At 37.6% G+C, this 21,034-nt stretch overlaps 1 protein-coding gene across 1 annotated transcript in view; it reads right to left on the bottom strand.

Moving 5' to 3' along the window:
- Positions 1–21,034, bottom strand: part of MSN (moesin) — a 123,410-nt gene that overhangs the window by 11,089 nt on the left and 91,287 nt on the right. Inside the window, exons 3-8 of the mRNA XM_049767246.1 lie at positions 20,418–20,513; positions 15,808–16,082; positions 13,910–13,993; positions 13,108–13,254; positions 4,191–4,287; positions 556–719 (exon numbers count right to left, since the gene is read on the bottom strand). Coding sequence (XP_049623203.1) covers positions 556–719; positions 4,191–4,287; positions 13,108–13,254; positions 13,910–13,993; positions 15,808–16,082; positions 20,418–20,513 — 863 coding nt within the window. The remainder of the gene's footprint in view (positions 1–555; positions 720–4,190; positions 4,288–13,107; positions 13,255–13,909; positions 13,994–15,807; positions 16,083–20,417; positions 20,514–21,034) is intronic.

Raw genomic sequence — 21,034 nt, 5'->3', positions numbered from 1 at the left:
TCAGTGGCGAGTGGCAAGCTTCCTACTAAAGACCAATTCTCCTGATCTTAATTTCTATTGCTTTTAGGCACTTGTCATTCCCCCATAAAACTTCTGATATAATTATATTTATTGAGTTACACTGACATCTGCCTAATGTGTTCAGGTAACTTAATGCAGAATATTTTAGAAAGTTCCAGGAAGTATACTTCTAAATCTTTCATATTCCCTTTACAACAGTGTCAATTAAGGCTATCTGAAGAACAGTTATTGACTGCTAGAGTTGAATACTGAAGACATTATCAGTACTTTTTTCCATTTTTATCATAGTGCTTTGATTTACAAAGTTATTCATAGCTGAGATTTATATGTAAGATGTTTCAGTATCAATCCCACCACCAGTATAAAACTCTTAATTATTTTAAATCCCCTTCTTACTTGAGATAAGAGTGCATAAGTCTTAATCAAAGAGATATACACTTTGCTATTTCCAACAACTTTATGTCCTGTATAGCAGTCTTCTGAGAAACCCCTTTGCCCTGACTTTTGTCCCTGTCCGAATTCTGCAGCACATACCGCTCCATCTGTTTTTGGTGCTTCTCCTCCCGGGCTTGTGCCTTCATCTGCTGCACCTCAATTGTGTCAGGTTTGCGGCGTCGCATGTACAGCTCATGGTTCCCCATGCACAAGGCCAAGATCCGCTTGTTAATCCGAAGTCGTGGAACATAGAATACAAAGTCCTGGTAAGAAACCAGAAACAGAAATAATTTTCACACAGAAATAAAGGTCCTCTGAAAATCTAATTCCAAAGGCACTGGAAAGACTTTTTAATAAAAACAAGTTATAATTTACCATGGTTTACAAAGTTATTCATAGCTGAATTTCAGACCTACAATATTCCACCACTAATCCCAGCACCAGTGTCCAATTTCCCTCCACCAGTGTTCCCGGATTCAACCCATCCCCAGCCTGATATCTTTTCATGAAACTTTTAAAGGTTTTTTGTTAAGTTTGGGTCTCATGATTTCAGTTTTGTTGACTCAAGGCTTGAATATTTAGCTTATCATTCCTTAACACTACTGATATACCTTATATATATATATTGATATACTCTTGACCTTGATGTTGAAATAATGTATGCCTGAAACTCAACTATAAATAACTTTATTTTTGGTTCCCTGATGCTTTTTTTTTGTTTGTTTTTTTTTTGGGCCACACCCGGTAATGCTCAGGGGTTACTCCTGGCTATGTGCTCAGAAGTTGCTCCTGGCTTGGGGGACCATATGGGACACCGGGGGATCGAACCGCGGTCCGTCCAAGCGCAGGCAAGGCAGGCACCTTACCTTTAGCGCCACCGCCCGGCCCCCTCCCTGATGCTTTTAATCTGTCTTGTTTCCTCCTCACCTCCACTCTATTTTTATGTTATTATATTTTATAAATTGTTTAACTTAATCACCATGACATAGTTCCAATTAAAAGATCAAAAATAACTTTTATAATAACTAGTGTTTTTGTTAAATATTAGGGTACTCTCTTAGAGTAACAATGAGCCTTGCATATTACTCTGGTGAGATTAGCGAGAGATATAGGTGCTTGTCTTGGAATTCCTAGCACCACCATATTCTCCTCTAAGCACTGCCATTAGTGACCTCTGACATCATACCCAGCAGTAGCATCACCAACTATGACCCAAAAGTTCCCTATTTAAATAGTCTATTGAATATAATATGAATGATTAGACTATTTCTGTAATCTTATCCTAGAAGCAGACCCTTAAATCTTTTATGGAATAATACAGGTTTTAAATATATATTTAAATGTATTTTAAGTTTAAATATATATTTATATATAAATTTTAAATTAAATACATATTTAAATTAATATATAAATATATATTTATAACCTGTATTATTATATATACACAAATACATATTTCTCTCAAACATAAATCATCCTGATTATTTTTAAGTAAGACCTGATCTCAGCTGGCATTGCTACTTTTTGATCGAAGATAACTCCAGTAGCACACACTCACACACATGAAAATATGTTTTTAATTTGCCACCACACTTACCATTGGACAAAGGTCATCAGTTGATGGCTAACTATATAAATTCCTCTGTTACTGAACTGAAAATTATACCATCTCATATAACTTGAAGTTTTAATAGAAGATACAAATGATCCAGGTCATTTCCTACCATGGCCAGAGCAATAGTATGCTTTGTATAGAACTTGCCTTGCAAGCAGCCATCTGGGTTCAATCACCAATATGGTCCCATAAGAACCACAATGACAAACTTATGGTAGATTCAGGAGTAACCCCTGGATCTATCAGCTGGTGTGACCTCAAAACAACAAAATTCTGAACTCTATTATTTTTACTGTGTGTTCTTGGGAAAACTGTCTCTCTGAAAATCAGTTTCACTAGTTATAACCTGATGATGCTAGTAACAACCTGGCATCATTACTAAGGCTTTAAGGAGGCAGCATATAGAAATACACTATTATTATGAGTTTAAGGAAGAAACATAAAAGAACAAAGCAGGAGATATTTGAAAACTTCAAGACTAAGCAAAATATTTGAAATGTCATGAGAAATTAACATTGTCAGTAAGCCTGGTTGAAAATAAGGTATATGAAAAAAAAGAGAGAAGACATCTATTGTCATTTTCTATTCTACTCCCTGTCTGATCAGAGAAGTGAGACAAGTACTTTAGAGGAATGACTGCAACCCAAACAATTTTATTTTTCTTGAATATTTCTGAGAGAAGGCTTGTAGACAATAGCAAAGTTATACCAAAAAAGCAAGTTTGTGGGGCCGGGCGGTGGCGCTAGAGGTAAGGTGCCTGCCTTGCCTGCGCTAGCCTTGGATGGACCGCAGTTCAATCCCCCGGTGTCCCATATGGTCCCCCAAGCCAGGAGCGACTTCTGAGCACATAGCCAGGAGTAACCCCTGAACGTCACCAGGTGTGGCCCAAAAACCAAAAAAAAAAAAAAAAAGGCAAGTTTGTGGTGCTGGTGCAGGGAACTGTACCAGTTCTAAGGTTAGGATCCAGGGATCTGGGTTGGGCAGTCGATGTCCCATCACAAGTGGTCTAAGTCAGGTCCCCATGATAATTGTTCAGGGTGGAAGGTGCCCTTGCATTATAAAATTCATGAGTTCTTACCTCTATTAGATAAGAATTTCTCTCTATACATAAGATTTTCCCATTTTAATGTGCCTATGCCCAGAGCCATGAGCATACTGCTCATGACAGTATGCCTCAAGGGAAGAAGCACCCTGTATCTCTTAGGCCAATGATATTTTCTTTCTAATTTCCTCAATATTTACTGTACCTATGCAAAAAAAGAATAAAACTTGCCACATCTGCTCCCCCCATTTTTTCTTTCAATTTTATTTATATTTATAGCATCTAGATAGGGGCCCCCACCTTTTTTTTAACAGAACCATAGAACATGAATCATCTGGTTCTGTCTCACATTTATATGTTTCCCTACAAATTGAGAAAAGGGGAAAATGTGGATGGTACCCAAAGGGCCAAATGGTCCAAGGAACATAGAGTGGAAATAAAAAATGGTCAGCCCAAAATACTCAAACTAATGTCAACGTTAGTAGAATCAAGAGACCCAACTATAACAACCTATATTCAAAATGGACCTGTTACTCTAGCAGACTAGGGGGCTGAGGGTTGGAGGTACGGGATGCCTGCTGAGAACTATGGTGGAGGGAGGTCAACACTGGTGGTGGGAAAGACCCTAATTAACTGTACAACTGTGAAAAACTTGTAAAAAATAAAAAAATAAATAATGAAGTATCAGTGAAGTATTTACTTTGGATATGGACTTCTCACTCTCCACTTTCTGGAACGTAAAATTTTCAATAGATAAGACAGTTCTCCAGTATGTCCAATAGATAAAAATAGCTTCATATTCAGAGCCCCAGACAGGACAGCAGTCTTTAGTTTTTGTGTCTTTTTCTCATATGTGCTTATCCTAAGACCAAAGTGGCACCCAGTATAAGATACTTCCTGAACATTTCTGGGCATCACCATATCTTTGATAACCAACCTACTTTTTTCTATTCCCATTTGCCCACAAAACAAAATAGCAAGAAAAGAGAAAAAAAATAAAATGACCTAATATTCCTCATCTAACCCCAGTCTAACGATGTATTTTCCATGTCTTGGCCAGTAAAAAGTGTTACTTACTGGAGATTTTTTGTCAATAGGTTTGATGACAAATTTCTTATCATTGAAAGAGATATTCCTGATTTCACTCCATGGGAAGCCTATCTTTGGAGTCAGTCTGTAGAAAAAGATAAATAAAATCAAAACAAGACCAAGGAGAGATGAACATAGGGTTAGCACATTGCCCTCTAACTTCTCTCTTAAGTTGAGAGTCAAATCACTGCCAGTTCTGCCAGTGTCATCACATCACACCAGATCAGTTGAGAGTACACAAAGCACCTTTTGAGATTGTAATCAACACACTATTTGTTTTATTGCAATTTTGGTTAAGGCATGAATCTTTTAACAATCTCACAGGAATCACCACTGTATTTAAAAGGAACCTAGAGGTGTAAAAGTTGGAGAATGGTTAATCATAAACTCCAAGACACAAAAGTCACATAAATAATGATTTACTCATTTCCATCCTCCTCAGTGTTAGACTAAGAAAAACTAAACAAGTGATACATGATTATAGCAAGAAGAATACTAGGCTAAAAGGCAATCATTGGATAAAAGTGATACTAATTGGGGCCGGTGAGGTGGTGCTAGAGGTAAGGTGTGTGCCTTGCAAACGCTAGCCAAGGAAGGACCGCGGTTCGATCCCCCGGCATCCCATATGGTCCCCCCCAAGTCAGGGGCGATTTCTGAGTGCTTAGCCAGGAGTAACCCCTGAGCATCAAACGGGTGTGGCCCCCCAAAAAAAGTGATACTAATTTCAAATCCTGACATAGGATTCCTGCTGAGTGCTGTGACACACAGGAGACATTTTTGAACTTTTGCCTCTGCTCTGCTCTGCTCTATGAGGCAGCCATAAGCTACCCTACCCAGAAGAGCTCCTGGGGGTACAGCAAAAGTAAACATCCCCTGACTGCATGTCAGCAGAGATGAGCTGTCTCTACACACAAAGGGCAGAGCTGAATGTTCTGAGTACTTTGGCACATGGGAGACATTTTAAACAGCCTATGCTCTGCTCTGTGAGGGGGACAAGAACCATCATACCCAGAATAGCTCCTAAGGGTACAGCAACAGAAAACATCTCCTGAGTGCACATCAGCAGAAGTGAGCTGTCTCCACACACAAAGGGCAGAGACTGATTCCTACCTAGTGACTTGGCACACAGGAGATATTTAAAATGGCCTATGCACTGCTCTGTGAGGCAGCCATGAACCACCCTACCCAGAACAGCTCCTGAGAATATGGCAACAGAAAACATCCTTAAGGACATGTCAAAAAAGGAGAGCTGAAGGGTGGAGACAGAGGAGCACAGTCACTCCACTTCACTTTACAGACATGCACATCTTCTAGTTAATGAACCTCAGCACAAATTGTAGAAAACATCACGATACAAGTGTGACAATAAGGAAACAACATAGGCTAACACCATGCATACAGAATAAAGATGGCAGCTCTGATGACCCGAAAAGTGCCAACCACCTCTTTAGCCTCTCAGATAAGGAATTTAGAGAAGAACTATGGAGGAAATCCATAGAACTCAAGGAAATCATAAATTGAGCTGAACGAAACACAAATAATAACTGAGAAAATATAAAAATAGAAATGAAAAAAAAACTTCAAAGTAAAATAATGGGACTGAAAAATCTTGATAGGTGAAGTGAAAACCTTAATTAAAAAAACGAGTAATGAGCTGGAAGATGAGATGCATAAAAACTTGATACAACAAAAGGCAATGGAAAAGAGCAAATCATCAGACAATGCAAAAAATACTGAAATGAAAAAAGATAAAAATAGAATAAAAATATAAAAAATACTCAAAAGAAACATGAGAAATTATACAGCTCATTACTGAACACCTAGTTGGTCAGAGGTGAAATCAAAACATGCCTGAAAACAACTGCAAATGTAGACAGAAATTATCAGCAAAAGCAGTACTAGATGAAAATGTATAACTCTGAAAGCACACATCAGGAAGGAAGATGTGTTCTACATAAATAACTTAATAACGTCTTTTAAAATTAGAAAATGATGAACAAAGTAACCAAAAATGGTTAGGTAGAAAGAAATAACAAGTCTTAGATCTGAAATCAATGAAGTGGAAGTCCAAAAAATAATCCAAAAGAGCAACACAAGCAAAAGTTGGTTCTTTGAAAAAATAAACAGGATTGATAAATCACCAGTAAAATTTACATAGAAAGGGTGAGAAACTTACTAAATCAAATTAGAAATGAAAAGGGGTAAATCACTACAGATACTATAGAGATTCAAAAAATAATCAGAGACTACTTTGAGAGAATATGCCATAAAACATGAAACTCTGGAAGAAGTGAATAAATTCTTGGACTTCATAATATTCTATGGTTGAATTAGGATGATCTAGGGTATCTAAACAGACCCATAATTATTGAGGAAATTAAAATGGAAATCAAAATTCTTCCCAAACACAAAAGCTCAGGCCATGATGGATTTAATAACAAATTCTTTCAAACCTTTCAACAGGAACTACTACCAAACCTTTTCAGGCCCTTTCAGTAAATTGAAGAAACAGAAACACTCCCAAATAGTTTTTATGAAGCTAATATCATCCTGCTATGAAAACGTGACAAAGTTGCTGAAATAAAAAACAAAACAAGAAAACTACAGACCAATATCCTTGATGAACACAGATGCAAAGATCCTCAACAAAATCCTAAAAAATAGAATCCATCAAGAAGATCAAATACCATGACCAATAGGTTTCATTCCAGGAATGCAAAGATGGCTTAGCATACATAAATCAATCAATATAGTATACTATATCAACAAAAGAAAAAATAAATAGTGATCATATCACTAGAGCCAGAGAGAGGGAATGCAGAGTGATCATTTGATAAGTTTCAACACTTGTTCATGATAAAAAAAATCTCAACAAGATGAAAATGGAAGAAACTTTTCTCAATATAGTCAAGGCCATCAACAACAAGCCAATGGCAAATATTATTCTCAATGGAGATAAAGTAAAAGCCTTTCTTCCAAAATCTGGTACAAGACAAGGCTGACCACTCACCACTCCTACTCATCATAATACTGGAAGTACTTCCAAAGAAATTAGATAAGAAAAAAATATATCAAGGGCAACCAATCAGGAAAGGGAGAAGTCAAGCTCTCACTATTTGCAGATGACATGATACTATATTTAGAAAACCCTAAAGATTATAAAAAAGCTTCTATCACAATAGATTCATATAGTAAGGTTGCAGGCTACAAAATTATCACGCAAAAATCAATGGCATCCATATACACAAATAATGATAGAGAAAAAATTGCCATTAAAAACAATCCCTTTGGGGCCGGGCGGTGGCGCTGGAGGTAAGGTGCCTGCCTTACCTGCGCTAGCCTAGGAGACAGACCGCGGTTCGATCCCCCGGCGTCCCATATGGTCCCCCAAGCCAGGAGCGACTTCTGAGCGCATAGCCAGGAGTAACCCCTGAGCGTTACCGGGTGTGGCCCAAAAACCAAAAAAAAAAAAAAAAAAATCCCTTTGACATTAGTGCCACAAAACCTCAATTAACTTGGAGTCAACTTTAGTAAAGAGTTGAAGAACCTATACAAAGTAAACTACAAAACACTGCTTCAATAAATAAAAGACACAAGGAAATAAAGACACATACACTTCATGGATTAAAAGGATTAACACCATTAAAATGGCACTACTCCACAAAATATAGTACAGATGTAATGCAATTCCTCTAAGGAAACCCATGACATTCTTAAAAAAAAAGTAGATCAAACACTCCTGAATTTCATTTGGAACAATAAACACCCGCAAATATCTAGAGAAACCATTAGGAAAAAGAAGATGGTAAGCATCACTTTTCCCAACTTTAAATTGTACTACAAAGGTATTAAAACAGCATGGTATTGGAATAAACACAGACCAGCAGATAAATGGAACAGACTTGAGTATTCAGAGAATGTTCCTTAGACATACTACCAATTAGTCTTTGATAAAGGGTCAAGAAACATATAGAGGGCCCGGAGAGATAGCACAGCGGTGTTTGCCTTGCAAGCAGCCGATCCAGGACCAAAGGTGGTTGGTTCGAATCCCGGTGTCCCATATGGTCCCCCGTGCCTGCGAGGAGCTATTTCTGAGCAGACAGCCAGGAGTAACCCCTGAGCATCGCCGGGTGTGGCCCAAAAACCAAAAAAAATTTAATAGGGTTTGAAATACGACCCGCACAACAACCATAATCCCCAGTCCCAAAGGTCTGGCAGAGACAATTGCAACGAAATGGGGCTTCTGGAAACACAATGAAAAGACGCTATCCTAGGTTCCATCCTAGGATCAGTGCAAAGACCAAGACCACCAACTACAAAAGATGAATTAAAATGACACTAAGGGAACAGAACTTCTAGAACCACAAAGAAAGACTTCATCATTAGTCCCATCCCAGGACCTGTGCAGATACTGAGATCTCTAGATACAGAGGTCTTATCTCATCACCCAGGATGGAGCAGGATGTTTCCAAACACCACGAAAGCACCACTGGTAGAGTAAATGAACCTGAACGGAGTCTATAGTTAATCCCGTGACAATATACCCAAGGGTGGAGAAACCCCATAGCGCTTAGGCCAAGTGAATTCCTTTTCGAATGACCCCAATATTTACTGTGCCAGTGCAGGAGGGGGGAAAAAGGCAAAAAGCACAAAACATTTTTTATATATTTTTTCTTCATTTATTATTATTATTTTTATTTTTATTTACCTATCTACTTTTTGTCGATTTCTTTGTTTTGGTGTGGTTATTGAAGTTGTTGTCCCCATTTATATTTATATTGTTTTTTTTTTCTTCTTTTTTCTTCCTTTAGGTGCTCCGCCATGTTTTTTAACTCAAGACCATGGCTTTTTTTGTGGTGCCTATCGTTATCACTGGAGTGCTCACTAGATATTTGACAATTCTTTTTGTACTATTGGGATATTTTACCTTATTTTTCTCCTTCATCTCTCAAACCAACGATGAGAGCCTCTAGAAGGAAGGATTCTGCCCATTTTCAGCATATTAGACTTTTACCCCAGTTTACTACTTTTCTCTTCTTCAAATAAAACCACATAACTTGAACTAGGTAGTCCTTCCTCCCAGTTCGAGGGGGAAATAAGTGAGGCACCAAGACCAAGACTTCTAAGTAGTAAGCTAGGTACACATATTCTCACAGCCCCAAGGGTGAGGGAGGAAGATATGGGAGGTAGGATGAACACAGAGGTGTAGGGAGGACTAATCAGTGATAGGAACCCCCCTGATTTTATGTAAATATGTACCCATAATATTATTGTCAACAATATGTTGACACTACAATCAAAATAAAATTATATTAAAAAAGAATAGAAATAATATTCTACCATAAAACATTATCATTAAAAAAAGAAAGTTGGGAGCAATTGGTGATGGGAATGTTGCACTAGTGAAGGGGGGTGTTCTTTACATGACTGAAACCCAACTACAAGCATATTTGTAATCACAGTATTTAAAGATATTTAAAAAATTAATTTAATAAAAAAGTTGGAAGCAACCTCTGCCTAAAAGGGAAACTTTCTGCCTGTCTTTTTTTTTAAATAAATTTTTATTGTGACCAAAGTGCATTACAAATCTTTCACAGTAATATTTAAGGTACATAGTGACAATGAATCAGGGGCATTCCCACCACCAGTCTTGTCCTCCCTCCACCCCTGTTCCCAGCATGCATCCCATATCTCCCTCCTTGACCCCCAGAACACTAGTGTAACTGGTCTCCACTTTACAGCTTGTTGTAGATTGGGTATCTATTCTCTTGTCATTGACTTTGGATTCAAGTCTGATCATTTTTGATTTCCACTACATGTTCATATGACTGGCCCTGGTATCATTCTCCCCCCCCAATTTATGAGGCAGAATGATTCAAGTTATGTAATTCTGTTGGAGATAAAAAGGATAAGAGAGAAGGAAAAATTTGGTAGCAACTACCAAAAAAAGAAGAAAAAATGCACCCAGAAAAAAAAAATCACCAAATAATCACAAGAGTGAAAAAGAAAGAAAAAAGTGGAAAAGAGAAGGAAAATAATATCAAAAACAAACAAAACAAAACAAAACAAAACAAAAAAGAGGGAGTGCTGCTGTGGCAGGATTTGGTGTTCCCCCACCTTTTTTTTTTTTTTGCATAGGCACAGAAAGTATTGGGGAAGAAAGAGAATTCCCCTGGCCTAAGAGATTCAGGGTTTCTCCGCCCTTGAAGATACTGTCATGGGAACAACCACTGGCTCCATATATACTCATTACCACATCCCATGCCTGTCTTTTCTTCTGCTAAGTTCCTAGTTCTGCCTCTTTCTATCATTAGGAATAGACAGTACACATTCAGTTGTTAAGTTTAATTTGTTGTTAAGCAATTTTATTGGGATACATATTCTGTCATATACACATGTTTTTTCTTTCATAGTTTTTTCAAAACTTAATTGTGACCAGGGGCTGCTAGATTTAAGATGCCACATCTGCTTGGCAGAGTTCTTAAAACACCTGAAGATCGGCTGGAGCCCTTCACAGGAGGCAACCATGCCCAAGCACCCGTGGGTATAGACCAAAATTTAAAAGAATAGGAATTATATTACTTATTAGAAAAGTGCAAATCTATGATAATGTAATTTTTAAAATAATGTTTTCCTCTCGTATTTCTTAATTTGTATGTTTTAAATTGAGTTTTGCAATGGTGTAGATGATTTAGGAATATAAGTTACTACAGTATGCTTAATAGACCACCAAGTGTCAATCTGCCTGATTATTGACCTTTTCAACCCACTGACTCTCTTTTAGTAATCTCAGTTCTGGGTCAGTCTAAGGCTTCCTTTTGATTGGAAAAGGATGTATTCCTTTGATCTGTTCACTTTTATACCACCTATAAGATCAATATTTTGTCTTCTGATTTATTTCACTAATAGAATCCCCACCAATTCCATCCATGCATGCATATATAGCAAAAAGCAGTATTTCATCTTGCTTGTAGTTGAGTGATAAATGTACCACAATTTATCTACTTACCTGTGGTTAATCAATTGGGATGTTTCCAGATCTTGCCTATGTTAAATAGCACTACAAGGATCATAGGTCATATAACTTTTCAAATTAGTGGTTTTATTTCATTTGTATAGATAACTTTCAACTTGGCCTAAATTGTGAGGATCAAAACTCAAGACCTGTCATTTACTAGCTGGTTTATTTGGATATGTTATTTAATCAATTTCCCATCTGTAAAAGTAAATGCTCAGTAAACATTAAGTATTAAAGTTTTTTTTCTAGTCAAAAAATGATTAAAAACATGTAACCCCATCAAAAATAAGGAAAAGAAATGAACAGACACTTCCTCAAAGAATTAATACAAATGACCAAAGGTATATAAAAATGTTTCACATCACTAATCATCAGGCATATGCAAATCAAAACAACAATGAGGTACCATCTCACACCACAGAGACTCGCACACTTCATGAAGAACAAGAACAATGAGTGCTGGTGGGGATGTGGAGAGAAAGAAACTCTCATTAACTGCTGGTGGGAATGCAGTCTAGTCCATCATTTATGAAAAGCAATATGGACATTTCTCATAATCCTGGAAATTGAGCTCTCATATGATCCAGTTATACCACTCCTATGGATATACCCTAGGAACACTTTAACACAACACAAAAATGCCTCCTGCACACCTATATTCATTGTAGCACTATTTATAATAGCCAGACTATGGAGACGACCCAGATGCCTGACAACAAATGAGTTGTTATTGAAACTGGTACATGTACACAATGAAATACTATGCAGCCATCAGGAAAAATGAAGTCATGAAATTTTCCTATACATGAATAGACATGGAAACTATTATTCTGAGTGAAATATATCAGAGGGAGAGAGATAAACACACTCATATATGGTCTCACTCATTTGTGGTTTGTTTGTTTGTTTTGGGTCACACCCAGCAGCACTCAGGGGTTACTCCTGGCTCTATGCTCAAAATGGCTCCTGGCAGGCTCAAGGGCCATATGGGATGCCAGGATTTGAACCACCAACCTTCTGCATGCAAGGCAAATGCCTTACCTCCATGCTATCTCTCTGGTCCCCATCTGTGTTTTTTAAAAAAAATAAAAGACATTATTGTAATAATACCCAGAGACAATAGAGATGAGGACTGGAAGGACTGGTCCACGATCTGAAGCTTACCACAGAGTGATGATTGCATTTACAGAAATAACTACACTAAAACTATTATGACAACAGTAGTGAGAGAAATAGAATTCCTGTCTTGAATACAGGCAGGGCTAGTGGAGTAGGGAGATGGGACACATTGGTGGTGGGAAGATTGCATTGGTGAATGGGGTGTTCTTTTTATAACTGAAACCCAACTACAAACATGTTTGTAATTATATGTTTAAATAAAAATATTATTTAAAAAATCCTGACATAGGAATTTCTAGGTATTATCTAACATGATTAGGGCATATAAATATAGAATTCTCACTTTACAGTAGGTTAGAAAAGATAAGTAAAACCAGGTAGAATTGAATTTCTTAAATTTACTTAAACCTATATATCTAAAGTACTATAATTTGAACACGAGTAGTCATTTTAATAAGTACTAATGAAAAAATGTATATATTTTCCACATTAAGTCTTCAAAGTCCAGTGTATAATTTACACGTGTTTCACTTCAGTTCAGAGTTGGTGTGTTTCAATTGTTCAATAGTCATGTGTGGCTACTGGCTAGCATAATGAATAGTGCAAGTCTCGTCAATGAAATATTTAAAGAGGCATGACACAGGGTGTGCAATCATCTAGGCAGAACTAAACTATATAAAATAAACTGTCTGGGTGGGACCCAATAGGTACCTTTGGGGAAGAAAGGATTCTTCAGTGTCAGAGTAGCACAAATAAATTGAGTCATACCTATCATTCTGTTCATATATGTTGAGACCCAGAGCATCCACCCCCAGCCACAATTCTGATCCTTTCTTGTTCTTGATGCTGAAGTAGTTCACACCATACATCTCCAGGTCCTGGGCAATCTTCAGATATTCCAGTATAGCATCCTCCCTAAAGAACAGAGGGGAATTTATAGAGGTTTTTAAACAAAATCCAGAGATATATAAAACCTTAATTCTCTGTACTTTTAAGAAGGTTCTTGCCACTAAGGTGGGGGTGGGGCTGAGTACAAAATGAATTTCTCTAAAAGAAAACCTGCTGATAGGAGCCTAAGGTCTAAAGTTGTCAAGGGGAATAAGACACTACCTATGACCCTTAATAGTCTCTGGCATGTTAGCTACCATACAAGTGATTTTATATATTTTGTTTATTCTATACAGATACATACTTAGTAGCCAACCTGAGTTTCCTCCATTACCCAAGCCCACTAGGAGTGATGACTGAGCTGGTAGCAAGTCCTAAGCACTGTCAGGAATGGGCATAAAATTAAAATTAAATAACAAGCACTGTCTGAATTTCTTTTTAGCAGGATCTCCTGACGAACTAGAAGCTTGGTAAGGGAACTGAGGTCCTTCCCAGTTATCTTAGTGCTATCAGATGTCATCAATCATATACATACAAATGTGGCTTTATAATCTTTTTAATTTGCATTCTTTTCATTCTGCCACAAAACACTTTCCTCTCTCCAACACACTTCATTTTGCCCAGTCTTCTGCCTCTTTCCTATACTAGTTGTTAATTATCCCAAAAGAGAAAAGAGGGTTACCTGAGAATGCCATGGTGTTCCTCATGCCACACTTGGATCCGTTCTTCCCACTGGTCTTTATTTAGTTTGTGCTGCTCCAGGACTCTAGAAACAGAATGGGCAGTGAATATTTTAAAGTACAGAGTTCAGATGTGCTAGGGTAGGGTTAGAAGTCCCCTTAGGTCTTTAAGGAATTGAGACAAAGAGAATGTTGACTCAGCCCATGGTGTTGTTACTAAAAGCAAACTGAAATTAAAGAAGTTGGCATTAATAAGACAGAGGGATTTATCTGAAAGATAGATGACATACATAAATAGGTGACTAAGAACTAATGACAACAATTTCCATGGTATTCTTGTCTGCATTGGGAAGTGCTCAGGTATTACTCCTGGCTTTATACTCATCAATCAAGAATTGATCTTGATGTTGATCAGGGGACTATATGCAGTATCAAAGATAAAAATTGGGACTGGCCACATGAAAGAAAAGCATATTTTTTGTTTTGGGTGTTGTTGGTTTTCTGTTTGGTTTTTGGGCCATACCCAATGGTACTCAGGGTTTACTCCTGGCTCTGTGCTCATGAACTGCTCCTGTTGGGCTCAGGGGACCATATGTTAATGTTAGGAATTGAACCTGGGTTGGACACATGCAAGGCAAATGCCCTACCTGCTGTGCTATCGCTCTGGCCTCAGGAAAGCATATTAACATATATTCTATCTTTTTTTTGTCCTACCATTCTGTGGCCACAAGTGGAACAAAGCAGTGATGTATCAGAAGTATGATGAATTATGGGACTAGGTAGGCATGGGCCTCTTTAACTCTCTGTATATACTCTGAGGTCTTTATTTTAGAAGTATATTTTACGTGTATTATTTAATATTTGTAAGTATATTTCCATGACTAAAAGATAAAACTCTTGTATATAGAACATATAACTAAAGCCAAATGGTTTTGGAAGAAACACAACAACTACAGTGCCCCATATTTACTATATCATAAAATGAAACTTGCTTTAAATGTGTCATTTTAGATATCATGGCATTGACTCCAGGTAGATTTCTATCACACAATCACTATTCCAGAGTCCTTCAGGTAAATTTTGTATGTGCCACATCTCTTTTACTGAGGTTTCAAGAAAAAAAGTAAATATTTCCTATCTAATCCAGAAGCTTATAAAAATGGCCACCAGATGAAGTAGAAACAAAAGCCCATGATTAAAATATTAAGAATATAGGTATCATTGTCTATCTATAACTCAAATTATATGTGAGTGATAGGATAAGTAAAAGCAAGTACCTGAGCATCTTCAATACATTAGGATAAGTTTTTGCCTTATTTATTTTGTGGGTGATAGTTTGAGCTCCCTATTTCCTTGATTTTCATATTTCTCTCTCCATCTGTGAACCCTGATATGAAAGTCTAAATTAGAGCCAGAGCGACAAGCACAGATGTAGGGTGTTTACCTTGCATGCAACCAACCAAGGACACACCCTGGTATGATTCCCAGTATCTCATATGGGCCCCCAACCTGCCAGAATAGATTTCTGAGTGTAGAGCCAGGAGTAACCCCTGAGCATCACCAAGTGTGACCCAACCCCCCAAAAGAAAGCCTAAATTAATAAAAAGAATTATGAAAATACAATCAAGGAAAGCTTAAATATTTCCATCACTTGTTTTCTATATAAAAATGAAATTTTATGGAAATTTATCTGTTCGGGCAAATAGATCTGAAAGGGGTTAATTTAAGATCCAGAGAAACAACCACCAAATGTAGACTATAAACAAATGACTATAAAACAGCATAACTAGGTTTTTAGAGCCCTTATGAAGAGGAAAATCTGGTAGCTACTAGTAGTCAGGTATCAGCCTTGATCTTCATTTCATTCTGGTCAGGGTCAATGGCTTGGATACTACCTCACCTCTGTGGCAGCAACTTGTCCCCAGCCAAGTAGCCAGACTTGTGAACCTCTTTATTGAAGTCTCCATATTTGGACTGGACAGCATATGATGCCAGCAGAACAGCAGTCTCAGGTGGACAATACATATCATCATTGAGAATACCCTCCTTCACTTGAAGGAAGAACAGGCGTTGTGTGATGTCCTGGATTAGTTCCTCAGATACATCCTCAGGGTAGAACTTGGCCCGGAATTTGAAGATTAAGGGACATTCTTTTCTTACATCTTGGGCAGTCACCTGAAATCAGTAAGGGTCATAGTCTTAGTAAAGAAGATATTGGGTGGCTAGAGAGATAACACAGCAGTAGGGCATTTGCCTTGCAAGCAGCTGACCCAGGACCAATGGTGGTTCAAATCCCAGCATCCCATATGGTCCCCCATGCCTGCCAGGAGCGTTTTTTGAGCAGAGAGCCTGGAGTAACCCCTGAACACCATCGGGTGTGGCCCAAAAACAAAACAAACAAAAAAATGATCTGGGACCACAGAGATACAAAAGAGTTAAAGCACATCTTCCATTAAAAAACCTCTAATTTGATCATAAGTACCATAAATTCCCTGCATCACCGCTGTATGCAATCTTAAATATGACTAGACACCACCAGGGTAGATGGCCCAGAGAATATCTAGGGGATGAGCAGCATTACATTATCAAATCTTTCTGGCTTACTTCATTTAACATGATTATTTTCCAGTTCCATTCACACTGCAGTGAGATGCTTTTAAAGACACCCCAAACTTAATTAACAAAATTAAGACCAGGATGTATGGCTGTGACACGGAAATGACTAGACAAGAACATAAATTAGACTATTTTTTATTTAAAGTTTGAAACTCTTTTTTATGTTTTTGGGCCGCACCCGACAGTGCTCAGGGGTTACTCCTGGCTCTGTACTCAGAAATCACTCCTGATTAGCTCAGGGGACTATATAGGATGCTGGGGACTTAACTCATGCTGGCCCAAATGTTTGAAACTCTTTGGGGCTGGTGAGGTGGCACTAGAAGTAAGGTGTCTGCCTTGCAAGCGCTAGCCAAGGAAGGAGCTCCCATATTTTCCTCCCAAGCCAGGGGCAATTTCTGAGCACTTAGCCAGAAGTAATCCCTGAGCATCAAATGGGTGTTGCCCGAAAAACCAAAAAAAGAAAGAAACTCTTAAAAGTTACAATTAGTCTAGCAAATTCTCCATTCTTTGAAAAAGTAAAGCTATACCAGCAAAAGGCAAGAAATTAATTTTCTACACAATCATGACAGTTTAGGCAATGTCATCCAGTTTGTACTAAGATAAAGGATTGCAATGGTCCTGCAGAGAAAATACTTGGGATTATCATGTAAATGAACCTATATTAATGTAATACCAGTTGGAGTTCATGAAAGAAAAGAAATCAAGAAATATGGGGTCAGAGTGATAGCGCAGTGGTTAGGACATTTGCCTTGCATGTGGCTGACCTGGGAATGACCCAGCTTTGATCTTTGTCAACCCATATGGTCCCACAAGCCTGGAAGGAGTGATTTCTGAGCAGAGCCAGGAGTAACCCCTTAGTGCCATCAAGTGTCGTCCAAAAACAAAACAACTACAACACCAACAAAAACAAATCAAGAAACATGAAAGAATATGCATGGTATTCAGGATTCAAATGAAAAAAGTGGCAAAGATTATGAAGTCTTCAGACATTTTAATTTGAGAGTCTGTGACTCTTCTATCTTTAACCAAGTTTCTAAAACAGTTGAGTTTGAAAAGAAAAAATAAATACAATGTAGTTCGCACTGTTGTTAATGTTGTTAATCACTTTCATCACTTTATCCCCTTTCAGAACTCAGTTTTTGTTCAGAGTGATCACTTATAACTATCATTGTCATAGTGGACCCTTTTCTACCCTAATTGTATTCACCACTCTTCTTATCAAGTTTTCTACCATGTACTTGGTCCTCCTGGACCTCATCTCTATAGTCTCTGGATATTATTGCCATATTATCTTTTATTTTTATATCCCACAAATGATTGAAATGCAGGTGGAGGATCGGCGGAAGGTTAACTGGGGACATTAATAGCAGGAAATTACACTGGTGAATGGTGGTGTACATTCTATGACAGAAGCTCAATCATGAACAATTTTATAACCATGTTACCTAAATAAAGTAATTATAAAGAAAAAGAAAGAACAATACCTTCCTGAATGGCTGAGCCTAAAACACATTCACTTGGCTGTGACTCAGTAATAAATATATTTGTAGGCATGAGGTCTAATTTCTATGCTCAGCCCTTCTCCACATCACCCAGTGTGATCCTAGACCCAGTGTGATCCCTATGACCATAAAATTGTGCTATTTTTAATGAACACTGCAACCAAAATTTGAGAACACTGGATATCATAAAAACATACACAGGGAAAAGGGAAAACAAAAATTATGTAAAACAATTTTGAATTCAAAATGAGGCAAGACACTTCTTCCTTGAACTCTAGCTATTCTTTCTAAAATAAATTCTGAAATGTACTCTCATTATTCTTTCTGAACTCTTCCTTGAACTCTAGCTAGTCTTTCTTGTTACGCCTTGACATAGGCACTTCTATTTAAGGAGAATTCAGCAGGCCTACCAGATGTATCTATGGATTTTCCTGGAGCAGTGAGCTGATAATTCCCCCAATAGATATTTAGCCAACAGGACCGTTCATGGATGTTAGTTATACCCCCTACGTAGATTACTGGCAATATTTCTGAAATTCATGTCTTGGTACTGACATCACATGTCCCTTCATTTATTTGGCTTTAATATTATTTCTCCCTTGTAAATTTACAGGCCAAAATAAGGCCTCTATCAAATTATTTTTTCCAGAGAAATTTCTGCACCAAATAAAACAGGCTTGGTCTCTTTCTGCCAGCCTATTTACATCTAAAGGTCAAGTCAAAACATAGCATCTTAAAGATAATGTCTTCTCTCCTTGTCTTTGAACACCATAGCAGGATGGCTTTGCCTCAGGGACTTTCCCTGTTATTTTGAATACTTGCTAACAAACAGGTTTGGCCAGTGTAGAATTAGGCTATTGAATTTACTACGTATAATTCTGTACCCCTTTCATATAAGTTTTATCTCTTTCTGGGGCCGGGTAGGTGGCGCTGGAGGTAAGGTGTCTGCCTTGCAAGCGCTAGCCAAGGAAGGACCTCGGTTCGATCCCCCGGCGTCCCATATGGTCCACCCAAGCCAGGGGCGATTTCTGAGCACATAGCCAGGAGTAACCCCTGAGCGTCAAACGGGTGTGGCCCAAAAACCAAAAAAAAAAAAAAAAAAAAAAGTTTTATCTCTTTCTATAACCAGACCATAGGAAGTTGGTCTTAATCCCTAGCTAGAATACTATTCCCTTAGGTTAAGGATATTTGTTATTAGGAAGGAAACCAGGATCCCAGCAATCCCTTAATTTACATTAGTAATGACACCTAGGGCCAGGAACTACTTTGTTATGTAAGATATTAGCCTTCTTTTATCATCTGGATTCTATCTGAACTCTATTCTAAGATTACAATCACAAAAAGCCATGGGTATAATATATTACTAATATGGAAGAGTAAAATTGTCTCACATCTATGTCAGAAGACACAGGTCCCCATACACAATATTTGTGTGTGGTTAACATTTATTTCATATTTCACCACCCATGCAACCCACTCTCCCTGAAGTTGATTCATTGAAATCCCACTGGCTCTGTAGAATAGAAGTCGCCTGCAGCACTTTCTGAAATGTAAATATTGAAATGTAGACAGAGCAAGCTTTTCCTCAGCTGAATAGGTTGCCCTTAACTGACCTTGTGTTCAAAAGTCCGGACAAAATAATTTTCTATGAATTTAGAGCTTTCCATCTAGGACATGTAAAACATGTGAGCAAATTCTTGCAAAAGAATGAATTCCTTTAGGCTCCTATATAACTCTACAATCCTATTGCTTGTCATCTACACAAAAGAAACCAAAACTATGATTTTTAACAGACGTATGTACAACTTTGTTCATTGCAACACTTAGTAAATAGGTGTCATTGCAATACTTAATAAAGTAGTCAAGAGATGGAAAAAATCAGCTGCAGTGTATATATACAGTAGATATTTTGTGCAGCCACAAGAAATGATGAAATCATGCAATATATTGCAACTTAAATGGAAGTGAAATATTTTATGTTAACTGAAGTAGGTCAGAAGGAGAAATACTAGATGCTCCTACTAATCTAGTTTATAAAATAAATTGTCTAAGAAATGGAAGGTATCAAAGGTAAGAAAAATGCCAAGGGAAGATAAAATGGAAGAGAAAGTAAGAATATACCTGAAAATAGCAGTGTCAAGGACCAGAGACATTGGGCTCCTCTTTAGTGGCAAGATATCTGTATCTAGCTAAACCACTGTACCCTATAGGACTAAAACTATAGTATTTAAACTTAATAATATTTCTGTAAAAGAATCAGGGTTGTGGGGGAGGAAATTTGTGATCCCTGATGGAGGGAATACATTTGGGAGCATTGTATGCCTGGAGCACTGTTATAAACAACTTTGTAAATAAGTCTCTAATAAAGGTTCCCAAATTTGATAGATGCTACCTTCTTATTGAGTTTCAGCCAAGTGGAGAATCCCTTAGTGTCCTGGTACTGCAGACCAAAAAACCAAACTTCCCTGAGTCCAATAGTTTTCACCACCTGAAAAATAAAAAACAAAACACTCATTTATTGAATGACTATGCCTTATCAGGTACAGAAAAGACAGAAAGACAAAAAAGTAGAGCACAAGAGGGTTCTGGTCTTTAAAAACTTATGGTGTCTGGGTTCTAATAAGAACATAAACAGAGAAGTATTCAGAAAGTCATATTTCTGAATTTTTCTATACAAAGTACTTCTGATGAGGTCAGGATGAATCGATTACTTTTAATACTACCACAAAATAAAAACTATACCCATTATCTCTTTTAATTTTCACAATTGTTCTATAATGTACATATAAACCCATTTAGAGATAACACAAGCAAATTTCAGAGAAATAAAGAGCTAGTAAGGTCATTTGTAAGGTTTGGTTTTTGTTTTGGGGCCACACCAAGGGTGCTCCAGGATTATGTGGTACTTATGCTGGGTAATGAATATAAAGTTTCTGAATGTACTCCAGTTTAATTTTTTTCTTTGCTTTTTGGGCCACACCTGGTGATGCTGAAGGGTTACTTCTGGCT

Source organism: Suncus etruscus, chromosome X (assembly GCF_024139225.1).
Source record: "Suncus etruscus isolate mSunEtr1 chromosome X, mSunEtr1.pri.cur, whole genome shotgun sequence".
Lineage (NCBI taxonomy): Eukaryota > Metazoa > Chordata > Mammalia > Eulipotyphla > Soricidae > Suncus > Suncus etruscus.
The sequence above is the reverse complement of the archived record's forward strand: the minus strand, read 5'-3'. Positions and strand labels throughout refer to the sequence as shown.